We start from the raw sequence: 16702 nt of genomic DNA, 5'->3' as shown, positions 1-16702 counted from the left end.
GACCTTATTAGTGTCATGGTCGTTTTTTCCTTCTTTCTGAGGGAGAGAAGGGGGGGGGGGGGGTTTATCTTAATTTCTTTGTTTGCTTTTAAAATTTCTTCTAATGACCTTGCAACAAAAGGCAAAGTGCCATCTTTTCACAAAAAATGAAAGAAAAACACATGTCATGAATCGAACGATGATAGTGTATACACAGTTAGTGTATATAAGATTTACACTTTTTTTAAACCTATTTTTTCTTTTAATTTGCTTGCACATGGTCTGTGCTCTTTCCTCAAATATGCATCAAGAGCCATAAGTGGATCTACTTACTCTTTCAACCACACTCTTTTAACATACAGGATTTCGATTAATATCTTAAAATGAAATTGTGACCTAATTAATAATCATCAATTGAAATTTGTGACACGTGGCATCATATAAAAAATCAAAATTAGTTTTTGATACCTTTTAAACTTTCACCCAGAAATATGCAATTACAAACTAAAAATAAAAATTTTCGTTGAAATGGAATTTCTATTGGGAAGGATGAAAGAGAGAAGAAAGAGAAAAAGAAATAAAAGAAAGGAAAACAATTTCATCTTATGATATTTTCTTGAGAATAAAATGAGAAACTAGAAAGGAAAGAGGAAAATCCAAAATTAAAAGAATTGAAAGGCTAAAAAACTTGTATTTTAGGAAAGTGATTTGAATATTTTTTTAATTATTTAAAAAGAAGATAGATCTCTGTAATTCCTCTTTTTTTAATTTCAATCATTAAGGTGAAGATTTTTAGGGGAAAGAGGAAGAATTAAATAAAGAAGAAAGAGAAAAAGAAATAAAAGAAAGGAAAACAAGGTAAATGAAAAGTCAAAATAATGCAAGGGTAATTTTATCCTAAAAGGGGTTAAGTGAGCAAAATTAAATATTATGGGGTAAACTGATAAATGAAGTATTCTTTAAGGGGATAAAATGTGATTAACCCTTTGGATCCCTTTTATCTAAGCTTTCACGGTCACCTTTCTTTTTTCTTTCGGCATTGATTTTCTTCTTTTTTTTACCTTTCTTTAACAATCAAGTATTCTTTGAATTTTGCGAATGAGACCTTGGCCTAGTGACAAGGTTGAGGTTTTAGGAATTAGAAATTTTTGGTTTAAATTTTCCTACCCCTTCCCGCTCCTTAAGTTTCATCTTCTTTGGAGAAACAGACACAGCTAATATCCAAGAAACATTTCCATTTTCACCTCTAATCAAATCACAGTTCCCTATACAAGAAAGCAATAGCTAAACCAAATCATCAAACGAGACATCTGAGACAGCATCCGTTCACAGTTTGCCGACTGGTAACAACCATCACTGGGTATGTCAAAATCCCAGGTAAACAAATTGTGTCTCAGACACTATATCATCATAGATTTAACCTATTCAAAGAGAATAGAAGTTATTCACAGCATTTGCTAAGGCTTGAACTAATTAACCTTGTTAATTCTCTATTTCTTTACAAGGGAAATTCTGGCGAAGAGCGTCAATCAGTAAGACCGCCTTGTCCAGGCTTTCACCCATCTTCCAAACCTTGAAGTCTCGGTCGAAGTAGTTGGCATCACTCCATCGCTTTAGCGAAGTCATTGAAAAGGGACCTTGCACCATTCCCTGTGGATCCAAATAATGCCATAAACATTCGTCAGGGTTTCCAACAGCAGTATGCTTTTCAATCTTCACATCTTCAACCTCAGATTCATCGTCACTTAATTCAATCACTTGAGCTGGTTTAACCTCTTTTTCTGATATTCCCGGAGAACCCCCATTGTCTTCTGAATCAACAGCCTGCACATCTGTACTGCTTTGCTCACCATTCACGACGACAGGCACTCTTGCTTTCTGAACAAGATCCGAGTGTTGGCAGTCTGCATTAAGATCGACCTCACACCAAGTCATACATACATATCGCATATAACTCTTTCAGTGTAAAGCAACTCGATATTAAATTAGGTATGGAGACGGTGACGTGGTGATCGATCAACTGAGATAATAAGACTACTAAGCACTTGGTTTATTGACCTCAGAGATCCAACTAAGCCAGTTGAACATGGCATTATACTTACCAGCATTCCTTAAAAACAATTTTAAAACACGCCAACACGGTCTATTCATTCTGAGTGAAATAAATTAACCACAATATGGTAAAAAATGCACAAGGCTCCCAAAAATCAAAGCTCATTCCAAGATTAAAGCTTTTCTTGTTTTGCATATGCAATAAATGATCCAATATGACTTGAAGAAAAAAGTATATTTAGTCACCCCTTTCCTCAACCTGCCTAAACATCTCATACTCAGCTTTGGATCCAGTATAAAACAAAAAGAAAAATATTCCTTCTATAGGAAATCAAATTACCAGGCTTCGTAATTAGATGCTACAATGCAGGTCAAGAGTTTGGTGCCATATACTCCTGGTCCAAAAGAAGAGGTTATGGCAACAAATATTTGATATTAGCCTAATTAAAGAAAAAAATAAATTGAATAATTACTTTTCAAAATGTGTAACTTACTCTTTTCTCCTGCTAAGCAGAGGTTAGCTTTCTATTGATCGCTACTCTTAAGCTCAATGAGACTTGAGCAGTTCATAACCAAATGTAATCCAACAACGACAGCAGTAATTTTACCTAAATATATGTAACAGGTCCAATTCGTTGCTGCTTGTTAAAATATATTTGTCTCAATGCATGCACGTTTCATCTTACATAGCTAGATGTTGCTGGTTTTATTACAGCAAAGGAAAGAATAAAAGGTGCTTCAAAGCCTTGCCATCGTCATGAGAAAGGGAACAAATTTCAGCACATAAGAGGGCATGAAGAAACAAATTTACCATTTACATCTTCTACGCATGGAATTTCACAAAGAGAACCACTAATCTCCTTATCTGAATTGCCCTCACTATGTCTGGAATGGATCCCTACATCTGCACAACCTGAATATAACCATAATATTGCCAACAGTATAAGAAAATTGAACCCAGCAACTCCTTTTACAATATTAGTAAGATTTGAAAACTGAAAAACTTGATTTCACCCTTGAACTGTAAAAAGACTAAATTAGAAAAATAAGGCCATGAATGACTCGTAAATCATATCATCAGCAATGAGAATCCTAGTTTCTTGTCCATCAACAAAAAAGACCCAAAAGGATTCCTGAAGCTCTCCCTAGAGAAGCAGGCAAAATACTCCCGAGAGCAATAATAACCAAAATCACTAGTACATTAAGAAGCAGAGCTGCCCAATACAATTAACCATAACCTCATGATAACAAGTGCTTGGATCTACAATGAAATCCACTAGAATGATTGTAAACAGCAAGTCCAATCATTGATAGTATTAAACCAAAAATAAACAATTGCAGTTTCTCTGCTTGAAGGAACTCTGAAAGAACAGATGACAGTTGAAGCTTGATACATTAACCAGACCTGCTAAATGCTACATCAAGTTCATTTAAATGATGCTAGAAATTATGCAAGCACCAAATATACTGGACCAAGCAGTTAAAAAATGCATATTCTTACATTAAGGTACTTAGGAACAGAAGAAAAGGCAAGCTTAGCAGAAACACCAAAACAGAAGGAAGAACTAGACAACGCAAGTGAGAGATGAGTTATTTCTGGAGTTGATGCATTCTAAATGAAATAACCAACAATCAATAGATTGAAACAGGGTAATTTACAACGAATAAAGAGCAACAGATTCTCATGCTCAAATTTGGCTTTGCCAGAGCTGCAATTTGAGATATTGTGGTAAGGACATGCCATGGACTAGCAAATTTTGGCAACCCCCCACCCCTCTATGAAGAAACATGTTTAGATGCTGTTCATTAAGAATGAAAAACCTTTGCTGCAACAGAGGAGCAATGTCTGTTAACCCACACCAGAAGGTGAACTGGAATGATGACTGGTTCAAGAGATCATTCTTAAGTTGCCCAAATCCAGTCATAGATAGAGAGAGAGAGAGAGAAAGAATTGTGAGCCAATGGTTCAACACCGGGTTTTCGACAGTTTTGGCTGATTTCACAGGTTTTTGTCCAGGTTTGACCAGTTTGTTAGCTGCCCAGTTTTTTCACTTAAACATACTGGATAGATGGCCAGTTCACGATTGAGCCAGTTGGGTCCAGGTTTAACTACAGCCCAGAGAATTCCACAGAAGTGGAATGACCAGTGACTGACAGAACCAAGAGAGCTCAGTACTCACCTGCATCATAAGTAAGATTGATATTTGAAGCCTCCAAATGACTTGATTTTGGTGAAGAACTATTCCTTTCTTCTACTTTTTCTAGGGCATCCACAGGTGTGGCTTCAGGCTCTATTTCATCAGCGATTACTTTGGGCGTCTCTGCTAGAAGTCTTTCCTGTTCAGATGACTTCACCAGCTGCTCTTTTCTTTCCAAGTGCTCAAACATTGTAAATTCCAGAGCAGGTTAAGGAAACAAATATGAATATCTGTCGAGTTTCTTATAGGTTGATTTGTCACATGGGTGAGCAAAGGAAAATGCACACACTTTTTCCCCTGCAAAATGAGTTCTTGATTGTTCTACATTATCAGAAATCCTATTGTCAACTTAATGTGAGGTAAAGATTGTTGACAGCAAAGAACAACTTAAGATTATGATCGAGCACCATCATTAAGAGGAAACCACTAACTTTCCCCAGATGCATTGTTTTGCAGATAAATTACCCACATCATTTCTCATCCAAGTCAACTAACAGTTATAATTTCTAACTTGCTCAAAATATCATCTCAGCAACATTAAATTTTTAACCCAACAGAAAGGGAAGATTACAAGACAGGATGGCAAGCCCTCAAGGTTTTCAGAAACTACTCATATGACAAAGATACTGAGAACTTGATGCTTCAGAAGGAAAAGTTTCTTTTCCTGAACAAAGGAAACACATAATTAAGATTGTCACTTCATGCTGTGTGATTTCTTTAACAGTATTCTCTTCAAAGCAACCTAAAGTTTATTTTCTACCTCATGCAATTTAACGCCCAGAATAATGCAAGATAAGATCAACATATCCATTTTTTAACCATCTTATAACACATACACCCCATAATATTGCGACAAACATTACCAGAAAAAATAATGCCTTAGTTGTTGAAGCAATAGTTCCTGCATTTGTAAATCTTAGCCAACAAGAAAATAAAAGATTACTCTTTGAACCATCTTGTAGCACTTTTAGAACTTTATAAATGACCATAAAGCAGCTCCAACAGAGCATTTCATCATGTATATGAATTAAGAACCTTACAATTTCTAATAGTGTATAATTAAGGTATATGGCAAGGATATTCTCTACGCCACCCCTTCTCATTCGCCCGATCGATAAACTTTTGCAAAAGGGCAATTTGTCTTGGAATCCACTACAATCACAGAAATATATGAAAATTCTGGAAATGGTTAGGAACAACCAACAGCACTAAAACTACACTGTAGCAGATTCCATAAATGCAAATTGGAGGCCATTGTAACAATTATTCCTGCATAAAAAATGTGGAAGCAACTAGGAACTTGAGCCAGAAAACAAATCAGCAAGCATATAGGTGCAAAATCATTTGCAAATGACTCTTTCATCTTCTAAAAAAAGTAAAAAAAAAAAATCAATGATAATAAAAATTGATGACCGAACTAAGATCTAAATTGACATTCCAACAGATCAGTAAGTAGAGACAGGAGAGAGAGAGATAGATATTCCTGTTGTATATGTATGTTTATATATATATGTATGTATATAGAGAGAGAGAGAGAGAGTTTGAAATATGTCTACTTACATGCTTTGTTATATCCTTGTGCAACATTTTAGCTTTCATCTCAAGCTCCACCTATCACAGAATCCGCAATTGCGGTCAGTACTTGATGCCAGAGAAGAAAAAATCTTTGAAGGACAGTAGACAAAGAGCAAATGAAATGAACAAACAAATCCTCAATCAAATGGATCTCTTTAGGAGTTTCCACCACAGCTATGCTCACAAAAGAAAAGCACTTATTTTAAATTAGTTTTCGCTATCAGATAGAGAGAGATATCCCACATGAAACTTATAAAAACATTAGAACAACTGAAACTTGAAACTCTGAGATGAAAGAGATTTAGATTACAGACAAAGACTTGCGTCTGACATGAATATTGAGAGGGAGCTAAACATAGTTTAACAACTGGAAGCAGCATCAAGGATAACCTCTCTCTCTCTTCTCTCCCTCTCTCTCCTCTCTCTCTCTCTCTCTCTGGTGTTGATCTATCCACATGAAGTACATACATTTTACCTGAAAACTCCTCTCTCTCTCTCTGGTGTTGATCTATCCACATGAAGTACATACATTTTACCTGAAAACTCCCCATTTTGGGATCTCAAAGTCAATGTCTTTAGAATAGGTGGTTTCAGTTATCCAGTGTGCCATCATCCCTAGTTTAGTATATAGCTGCAAATAAACCAAGTAGAAATCTCTCTCTCTCTCTCTCTCTCTCTCTCTCTCTCTGTGGTGTTGTTTATCCAATGAAGCCCATGCATTTTATATAAAAGCTTCAGATCTCAAAATCAATCTCTTCAAAAGATCCAATGGTTTTATAAGACACAAATACTCTGTCTCAGAGCAATGTTGTATACTTGACACAAGAGATTGAACCTTAATTCTAGCTAGAGATTTGTTTGTCCTAGCCTGACAATCCAGAACTTTGAGTCCAATTATCTTCCGTTTATCTCTTCAAACAACAATAAAATGGAAGGATGTCAATTACAATAATCATCCGAAACTGAAGAAGAAATCTTACAACAGTAGGCCTTTTAAGCAAACCAGCTTTGACCCTTTCACGCAAATCCTGACATTCTGCCTGCAATTGACACCGCAAAGATGAGACGCCATGTTAAAAAATATAGGATTTAACTGATCCTCTAATAGTCAGTGATAAGAAAACGAGTGAAAATCCACAGTCAACATGTAACTCTAGTTTCAAAAATAGGTATATTGAAGGTTTTAAAAAAATAGCACGAGGAAACATTTAAAAATTGATGAAAATGAGTTAACAAGAGATAATGATGATTAGGTTACCAAAAGGAAAAAGAATGACATCATTAGATGGTTCCAGTGAAATTTTAACAACTTTTCAAGGCAGCATTATGCAATATTGCTGAATTTGGAAGAAAAGAGTACTTCACTGTACTAAGGAAAAACAAGGAAATTGCGAAGGCAGGGGGAAATATCGGTGGCAGAGAGAACTTTCATATGCACATTGAAAATGCACTTTTTCGTGCTCCTCATCTCATTTGGGTGGCAAGAGAGGAGGGTGATATGCACATTGCCAGTGCTGTTTTTCATGCCCCTCTACCTCATTTGCTGGGATGTTGAGGATCTAAAGTTCCCTGCCATTCCATAAAATGAGGGAGAAGCTAATTAAGACAAAATGGAATCTGGTATTCTCTTCAAGAAGACTTCATCCTATTTAAACCATTTTAGCTCATCTTTGTGATGGAATAATTTTTGATTGACAAGATCCCCAGTGCTTTACTATTTCTATATCTATTCTTTCCAGAGAAGAACATACAGACTGAAGTTTAAGATTATCTCCTGCTTCTCAGGCTGACTTTTAGATTCTTGGCCCTTCCAAGGGTGATACGCACAAAGACAAACCAAGGACCTGTCTAGGGGGGGGGGGAGGGTTGGATTGGGTGGTAAGGGGGGAGGAATTGTAAGTATGAGGTCTGGGGTAGACCTCCCACTTACCCCAAAAAAACAAGAAAGGACCTGTCTGAGGGATAACACCGACCTTAAAGGCCAAGAAAGGAACAAAACCCCCAACTAAATGGGGGCATCTCATGAGACAATGCCTACAAGGACTCTAGACAGACTGATATTCAGATTGAGATCGATGAAAGTTAATGAATTGAATAAAAGCTTTTACATCTTATTCAACTTGAATATTTGATGCACGCAAACCCATGGTTCAACCCCAACAAGTCTTTGGTATCAAATTCGTTGTTATTCAATATTCAACAAGAAGAAATTAAAAACTAAGTTCCAAAAAGAACTCGAGAAAAAGAGAATTAGGAAATTTCTACAAAACATCATTCTACACACAGTGATGATTAGGTGCCATCATGACATTAAAGAAAAGACACTCCTAGCAAGTCTATTTGTCCTGATCCCTGCACTCAATACATCTTTTTATCCTCTTTCAAAAAATTTCTCTCAATTCACCATAAAAAGAGAGAAGTCCAAATGCAAGGTGCCACATCTTTTGTTATGCCCTCTTTGGAAGAAACTTAAATTAATGACTGAGTGACCAATTCTGATTTCTCTAGCAATCCTACTTCCTGTTACACTTCAATAGCTTCAGAAGCACACACCAATTACCTCAGAGAAGTTATCATCGGACAACATTTGAATTCGTACTTCTTTCATGTAATTTGAAAGTCGAAGGTAAACTTCTTTACTACCATCGCCTGCTTCAATCATCTGAATACCTGTTTAAAGACTGAAAGTCATAAATAACCAGTAAACAGCAAAAAGAAATGACACAGACAATATAGTATTCAAGTACCGTTTTAATGTTCTTTAAGAAATGTCTATTGAGAGAACTGATATAACATATACCTGGAAAAAAAGGAAAAACTATACTATCAGAACTACTCCAGTGACTCTTCTCATTATGCATATGATGTATTAAAAAACTCATGAGGTGTTCAAAAAGTCTGGAACTACCAGCCTTTTCAATATATTTTTACCAAGAATAGTATGTAGAACCACTCTCATCAAATCACAGATCATATCTGTAGATATTGTTTGCAGGGCAGAAATTCAAATGGGGATTTTCCTTATCCTATGAAATTGCACATATAACAGAAACAAGAACCCAAAATCTTATAAGCACAATATTTGTAAATGAAGGAGCATTTTTTCCAACCTCATAAGTTGAATATGAAAAACATATGACCTCATGTTTCATGTAGGATTACAATATGCTTCCAAGTAAAAGTAAAGAATTAGCTGACTGGCTGGCATTCCTTAGAATGAATTCTTCCACTGATTTTTAGGTCGGCCTTCTCATTTCTTTCATAATACGAGGGAGAAACACTTGCAGCACCAGACATACAGTCCTTATGCAATTGATCATAATTGCACAATTGTTATCCAATCATTTGCTAATTAAAAGCAAGAACAAATTCTATGGATTCATATGCATTACTAGTGAATGAATTTGCAAAGGATGCTAACTTTGGAAATAGCATTAGAAAAAGATGCACGCAGATAAAATACAATTACCTATTATTTGCTGCAGCTGGTGGGAGTTTTTCTGTAAGTAATCATCGGGGTCAGATTTAATCTTCACGAAGCTACCCATCAATTTATCTTCAAAACTTTCAGGGGCAGTTACAAGATCCTGAACTAGACTCCTTTTTAGATAGACAAGCTTAATATTTTCAGGAATGACAGCGGCAAAACAGCTTTTAGGACTTTCAGGGACTTTTTTCTGTTGGTAAGATAATTTGTGCTCTAAAGTTGAAGCTTTCTTGTTCATATAGGTTATATTACCACCCTCCTCTTCTGAACTGTATTGAGAATCATCTTCTGAACTATCATGGTTTTCAGCAAAATGAGCTTCCAGCAGATCATAGACCTTTATCCGAGGGATGGATCTTTTTCCAAAAAGAGCATAAAGCCATTGATCACACATAATTTTCTTCTTCTTTGCAGGATCAGCTAGGTTATTGGCATTTATATATTCATTCATGATGGCTGTAACCTCGTACTGATTCAGCTTCTTGCTGGTATCCTTTCCAATTGATTCAAGAAACTCCATGAGAGGTTTTGACCCCCACCCAACAAACTCTAGTTTCCTCACTTTTCTCCTTTTTTTCATAGGAAGGAAGGATGGGTCACTGGATTCTTCCACCCAAAAAGATGAAGTGTCCTTCATGTCTCACAATGAACGAAAAGGACGAAAGCTTTTAGACTTTATAAGCCTTAACCAACTGCAAATTTACTCGCACTTCCAAGAGATAAAAATTTGTACAGGAATAGAAGGACTACACGTTTAGCTGGTTCCTTATACCCTTGAGTATCCAGAACTGTATGTGAATGCACGACTAAGACTACTGAGAGCCAAGAATGGACATACTACTCTACTCAGTGAGAGCAAAACCGAACTGATGTGCAACTTTGCCAACACAACAAATTCAACTCCATTAGCTCAACAATTAGTTCAGCCTCAAACAATGCTGCACAAAGGAACAAAATTCAAATGATATTCTCCTTTGAGAAGGTATTCCGAGATAGAACAGGACTCCAGACATAAAAAGCAACTTGACATTGCAACAACTGAAAAAGAAAACAACGTCAAAAGAACATGGCTGCAAAATTCTAAAAAAAGATTGAGATCTCACTTCAACAAAGCAAAGTTAAATCTATACTTAAATGAACTGCAAGATACTTTGCCAAGGAAATAATAAGACGTAATTGATAGGGGGCATCCTATAGTTGTAAGTTAGAAATCCCTCTTCAACAAAAATCTGTATGCATGCGCCCCAGCATAGTTGGCCATGCAAAGTTATCCAAGACTGCACATGTCACCCAAGATAAGGTAAAGGGAGTCCTCTTCCTTTATGGGCAAATCTTTGCCTAAAATTAGTATGAAAATAAACAAAATCAAGGAGAACCACTCAGGAAAAAGAAACTGCTAAGGTCATTTGGATTGTTTTTCTCATAATATAGCATTATATAACCTCAAATGACAAAAGAGAGCCACTAGGGAACAAGTAAAAACTTTCTTGATTTGGATTGTGTCTTGATGGACAATTCACCAATTAGTACGGTTCTGTGCATTTAGCACCCTCCTTATTCTAAACGGAGTAAAAATCTTCTTACATGGAGAAGTATAACCAAATGGTTAGAATCCACAAAGAATGTTTTACAAGAAAAGAAAGACCAATGTTAACAACTTACGTTCTTTTCTCCATGCTACCTTTTAGCAACTAAATGCCTCAAAACTGCATTGCAGGGTTCCAAAGCACACAATTTAACCTTCATCAAATGATTCTATGCAGGAAGACAAAATACTTTAATCTAAGAGGTTATAGCTAGATCTGAAACTAAATCATTAATCTTATGATATATTTAATTGCAAAGATAGTCCCAGAGAACTATATTTGTATGTAGCATTCCAGGCAGAAAGATAGTACCTGAAGTTCCTGTATATGACTTTATACAATTTGATCACTTTAGAGGTACATGACACGGATGTTCCTCACATGTCCAATAAAATTGTATATCCTAGTGAAAGCAGGTATCACTCGCTGAAAGGTAAATTAGTAACATATTAGATTTACGAATGAGCTATTATTCTAAACCTTGTAATTCTAGACAGCCACTTGCTCACCCTTCCTATCACATGGGAGAAAAGAAAAAGACAGTGAGAGGGCTTTCTAATTTTTTTCGCATTTAGTTAGAAATCATACACTTAACAATCTCTTTCATGGACAAATTAAGAAAGCCAATATTCAGAACGTCATCATTCAACCAAAAAATGTCATTGCAATGTACAGATGTTGGTGCATTCCAACACATTGGAAAGTATAGCTTTTCTACAGTGACTACACCATCTCATATGGCTTGAAAACATATGATCGAGGGAGTACCAAGTTGTAGCTGTCTAGTGCTTATATTCATACCAATACCATTTGAAACTCATCAGTTGAATGCTTACCATAAAACTCTTCTTAAGCAAACCAAACTGATATTTAGATTGTTCACTTGTTAAGTCTGTAGTTTTTTACCAAAAAAGGCATTAAAGGGCAACCAGCCCTACCGCAGTCCGTCTGAAGCCAAGACAAGTCTAATACTGAGCACTGATCAACTGCAAGTAAGTATTATGAAGTTTAAATATCAACTTTATAACTCCATAGTTGACTAAAAATTTTTGTTTCATGCCTACTTCCTAACATGTCAAACTGTTTTGCATTTTTAATTTCTCAGCAGGCAAATTCCAGCCAGCAAACTAAATATACATTATTTGATTCATCAAATCGACAAACAAACCTTCAATGCAGTAGGCAGTAGCCTCCTTCAAACATAAAGGCCATTACGTACATTAAACATGAAAACAGCACTACCGACTCTGCCCCAGCCCATTCAAAGTCACCGCCAAGTTCAAACCATCACCTCACGGACCTCACTTTTCCTTTTCACACCATAGCTTAATGAAGAATCACAATGCTACTATATCCTCAGCTAAATATCTACTATTTTCCTTGGGCATTATCCATAATCCACAAGACAGCGTATTGGACAATCAGTAACTCAATTAAATTACTTTTTAACAAAAATGTTCTGACAATTTCACTAAAAGAATTGAATGATTGAACCCACTTTATCAATTTCCAACAAGTGTAACAAACCACCCTTTATCAAGAATTACAAATGAAGGCCACAACTCAACTAGAACATGTTATAAGTGAATCTAACATGCACAATGGAATCCATTACTTTGTAAAAAAAATGAGTAAGATAAAAGGAAAAAAATAGAAAAAAAAAAATGTACCTTAGCAGCAATAGCCAATGCTAAATTCCAGCAAAACCCTGAAAGGAAAATTACAAGTATTAACCCAACACAACCAAAAAAAAAAAACCAATAAAAACAAAGAATAAATAACAGAAGGGATATTTTGTACTATTTTGTACCAATTGAAATACTTCACCAAAAATTGGAGGGACAGAAAATAGAAAAAGAAATGTCAAAAATTGGCGAGGCTAAAAACCAAGAAATGGTCTTGCATGCATTAAAAAATAATAAATTTGACTTCAAAGAATGTGAAAATTGCTCTCTTCAGTGCTCAAGTGAAGAAACAGACGGTGGGGTTGTTCGAAAGAAGGAATTTCTTGCAATGTAAAAGTCGGAGAAATAGTGGGGAGAAAGAAAAGATTGAGAAAGACGAGACAGAAGAGAGCGAATTGGAGAGAATGGAACAAGGAGGTTGGTCGTATGGGCAGCCGTCGGAGCCGGAGAAGCTTGCCGCTGAAGATATTACTGTAGACTATACAGTAACAGTTTTGCATTTGGAGGTGGACCAACAGTTACCGTGTCCACCTATTTCTTGTTTTTGAGCGACTACAGGGTACAAGTGTACAAATGCTAGTATTGTAGGTTACTAGACAGGCCCAGCCATTAGGCATTTGGTCCGGTGGTCATCCAAACTTTCTAAGGTTTCGTGATGCAAAGAGGTTATGGGTCGAACCCTGTCTCCCTCAAAAATTTGTCACAATATGTGATGGTCTTCTATGGTCTTCTTCGATGGAGTTTTTACTTACATCGAGTCCTCTCCCTCCTCCCCCTAGAATAGGCTAGTTTAGGTTATAGGAATCCTATCGTTTCGATAAAAAAATAGATAGGCCAAATCACTCGTGAGTGTTTATGAATCGATTTAATCAAAATTTGACTCAATCTCAATCAACATCAACCTCGAGCCGAGTTGGAGTCACCCCAATCAGGCTCGAGCATAGAGAAGCTGAGTTCGTTAGCGTGCGCGAATTACTTGGTTATATATGAAGCTGAGTTCGTTAGCGTGCGTGAATTACTTGGTTATATATATGTACATACATATATATATATATATATATATATTTTTTTTTCATTTTAATAATGAAATTCTATGTATATATATATCCCTAATTTCTATTATTTGTTAAGGAAAAACTACTATTTTATTCATGTTTTAAATAAAATAATTCTTTTTTAATTCTTTTAAATTTGAGTAGGCTTGAACTTGAGCTCTACTCAGTTCGCATTTGAGGTCGACCTCAAGGTCGAACTTTATATTTCAAGTTTGTCGAGTTCGAGATCGAATTCAAGTTTAGTAAAATTGAGTCGAGACTTAACTCGATTAAACCAAAAATCGACTTAAATCAACTTGACTCTTTTGCAAGCCTACTTGTCGTCAATGTTTTTAAACTCGGACCGGTCAGTGAACCAGAGAGATGGCCGGTTCGCGGTTCGGCCGGTTCAAAGGTTCACTATTTTTTTTTTTTTTAATGTTAAGTACTAAGCAGGTTTCATTCTACACTTGAACTTTACCAACATAACTTAATTTAAGTTATGATAATAATAAATTTTCTAAAAGTTATACATAAAACATGGAATGATAAATATAATTAAAATATCATAATTCACCATAAGTTTTCATAAATTCATTATAAACATAAATAGATACAATCCAAATGTTCACCAATTATCACAAAAAAAAAACACAAAAAATAAATAAAATAAATATTGAAATTCTTTTACAACCCTTAAAAAAATCCATAAAAGAGTTCAAGTTAAAACAAACTATTTGAATAGCAAACTTTTATCAGTGGCATGATAAGCAACCACACCACCTTCACAATTTCATCAACTTAAGCTGAAAAAGTTAAAATTTTATTATAAAAATATAAATCTAATTGCTCAAACTAAAAAAAACTAAAAATTTTTTAAAAACAAATATACAGTTAAACACATAAAAAATTAATTGCTACTAAACATTACTAATTAACATGTTATATTAAATTCAATGATCCTATACCATTAATTATTTTAAATTCAATTATCAATAGCTTCGATTATATGCCAACTACCATATTTTTTACCAGCCCAATGTTATTATTTGTAATTCCTACACGGATGTGCACTACTTTTGCAAAAAATTCATCCTTAATTAATCGAATAAAAATAAAACAAAAATGAGGGAAACATATGAAAATTGAGGGGAAAAAGAAGAAAATGCAAAAAATCAACTAAAGATAATAATATAGAAAAAAAACCTTGAAAAGAAAAAAATTAAACTTACTAAGATGTTGGAAAACACGAAAAGTTGAAAATTTCAACTTGTTTACAATTTGCTGAAGATAATAACCTAATAATAATGGTGAAAACTTGAGAAAATCTTGTTGTGGATATTTGGGTTAAAAATGGTTAAAAAAAATTGAAAAAAAAATAAGAGAAGAATTTGATGTTTTAATATATTTTTTAGTCAAGTAGAATTTTTAACAAACTTAACTACAGTCTAGCGGTGAGATTGTCATATCCAAACTTGGAGATCCAGGTTTGAATTTTAGCTACACCATTCTTGATATTTTGTTGAAAAATTTAAAAAACCGCCGGTTCACGGTTCTTAACGGTTCGTCCGGGTTTCAACGGTTCTCCATGAACTTCCGGCTTTAGCATTAGACCGGACCGGTGACATGGCCGATTCGCGGTTCAACCGGTCCGGTTCTGAAAACATTGCTTGTCGTCTCACCTACAATCAGGGCTGTATCTCATGCTTTAGCCAACTCATTTAAGGGGAGTGCATTGCTACTTAGCATGTGTTATTGCTATTTTCTCTCTTCTTCAATTAGAATTTTTTTTATTTTTGGTTTGAGTTCTTATTTTTTATTTGATATATGTGTGAAATGAAGGAAGATTTAAAAAAAAATATTTGATTTTAATATAAGTAAAAATAGAACTAAGAAGAGAATAGAAAGTCTTTTAGAATTGGTGACCATACAAGATTAACTAAAAATAGATTTTGAATAAATGACAACTATACAAAATTTAAACTTGAAATCCAATACTTACACGTGTCATGGATCCAAGAGTTATAATGTATATACTGTCAGTGTATATAAGATTTACTCATAAAATAAACTGCTAAAAGTAAAGAATGAAGATAGTAGAGTAAATAAAAGAAAATAGCGAGAATATTTGTGTTACTGATTTATCAGATGTTCCACAGGTTCAATGGATTTCAAAGGTCACAATGAGTTTTATATGCCCTCTATTTATACGTAATACAAGTTCAAATGTACATGTACCGGTATTAATGTAGATACATATAGATACATGAATTTAGAATTTCAAACATGTAAATTGAGTAGTTCCATAGATGAACTAACAAACTGCAAAAAAGATATCTAAATATACCAATCAACCTTATATGAAATGAATATTCTAATGTATATTAGGAAGATAAATAGACATCGACACTTATCACTTTATTAATTTCATAACAGAAACACTTGTTTTAATTTCATGATCCTCTGTCGAGGTTTCTGATAATTTAATTGTATACTATGAACTTACAAAAATAGCATAGTACCTTCTTAGACCATTTAAAATTCAACCATTTTAATGAAACGTTTATCCCATGAATGGCTTTTATATTTTTTATTCATTTTCTCCTTCTAATGCCTCCTCTTTATATTTTGCCAACAAAACTATTAAACTATCAATATTGCCTTTTGCGTGTATCTAATTCATAACCAAATGTCGATTTAGTGATATTTTTTGATTAGTTAATTTTGAATGTGTTCTTTTTTTTGTTGATCTTTCTTTTTCTTGGGTATCAAGTCAATAATAGCTCAAAATGAAATGGCCCTAAACCACTTCAAAAATTCACAAACCTTTTTTTAAATATTTTTATAGTATAAGTGTGAGGGTTCGAATTCGAAACCTCTCACTTACACTTCCTTGTCCCCAACCCAAAAATTCACAAACTTTAAAGAAATTATGGCAACACTTTCTTTGCCATCTTAGAAATCTATATTCGTAGTAAAATAACATCAAAACTATCTAACATAGTGATAAAATTATTGTCATGTTTGCTTATCACATATGCAATTCGGTATATAAAAAATTTGGACCTTCTTCCTTATAATTGTGCTAATTATTTTACAATTTTTT

The 16702-nt window shown here is 34.6% G+C and overlaps 1 protein-coding gene across 4 annotated transcripts; it reads right to left on the bottom strand.

Moving 5' to 3' along the window:
• Positions 1-1197: 1197 nt before the first annotated feature.
• On the bottom strand, positions 1198-13138 carry LOC113727067 (uncharacterized protein At5g08430). 4 transcript variants are annotated; one of them, XM_072075549.1, is made up of 11 exons: positions 12688-13138; positions 12548-12585; positions 11190-11303; positions 9274-10229; positions 8365-8474; positions 6785-6844; positions 5790-5840; positions 5311-5381; positions 4212-4420; positions 2843-2944; positions 1198-1883 (listed from the first exon to the last, which is right to left on the bottom strand). In XM_072075549.1, exons 4-11 carry the CDS (start codon positions 9926-9928, stop codon positions 1462-1464), a joined length of 1680 nt encoding a protein of 559 aa, XP_071931650.1. In that variant the 5' UTR covers positions 9929-10229; positions 11190-11303; positions 12548-12585; positions 12688-13138; the 3' UTR covers positions 1198-1461. The 4 variants fall into 4 exon arrangements, with proteins under 4 accessions (XP_071931650.1, XP_071931649.1, XP_027106843.2 ...); XM_072075548.1 differs by having other exon boundaries at positions 12548-13138; XM_027251042.2 differs by lacking the exon at positions 11190-11303.
• Positions 13139-16702: the final 3564 nt, after the last annotated feature.

The sequence above is a fragment of the Coffea arabica genome, chromosome 2c (genome assembly GCF_036785885.1).
Source record: "Coffea arabica cultivar ET-39 chromosome 2c, Coffea Arabica ET-39 HiFi, whole genome shotgun sequence".
Taxonomy (NCBI): domain Eukaryota; kingdom Viridiplantae; phylum Streptophyta; class Magnoliopsida; order Gentianales; family Rubiaceae; genus Coffea; species Coffea arabica.
The sequence above is the reverse complement of the archived record's forward strand: the minus strand, read 5'-3'. Positions and strand labels throughout refer to the sequence as shown.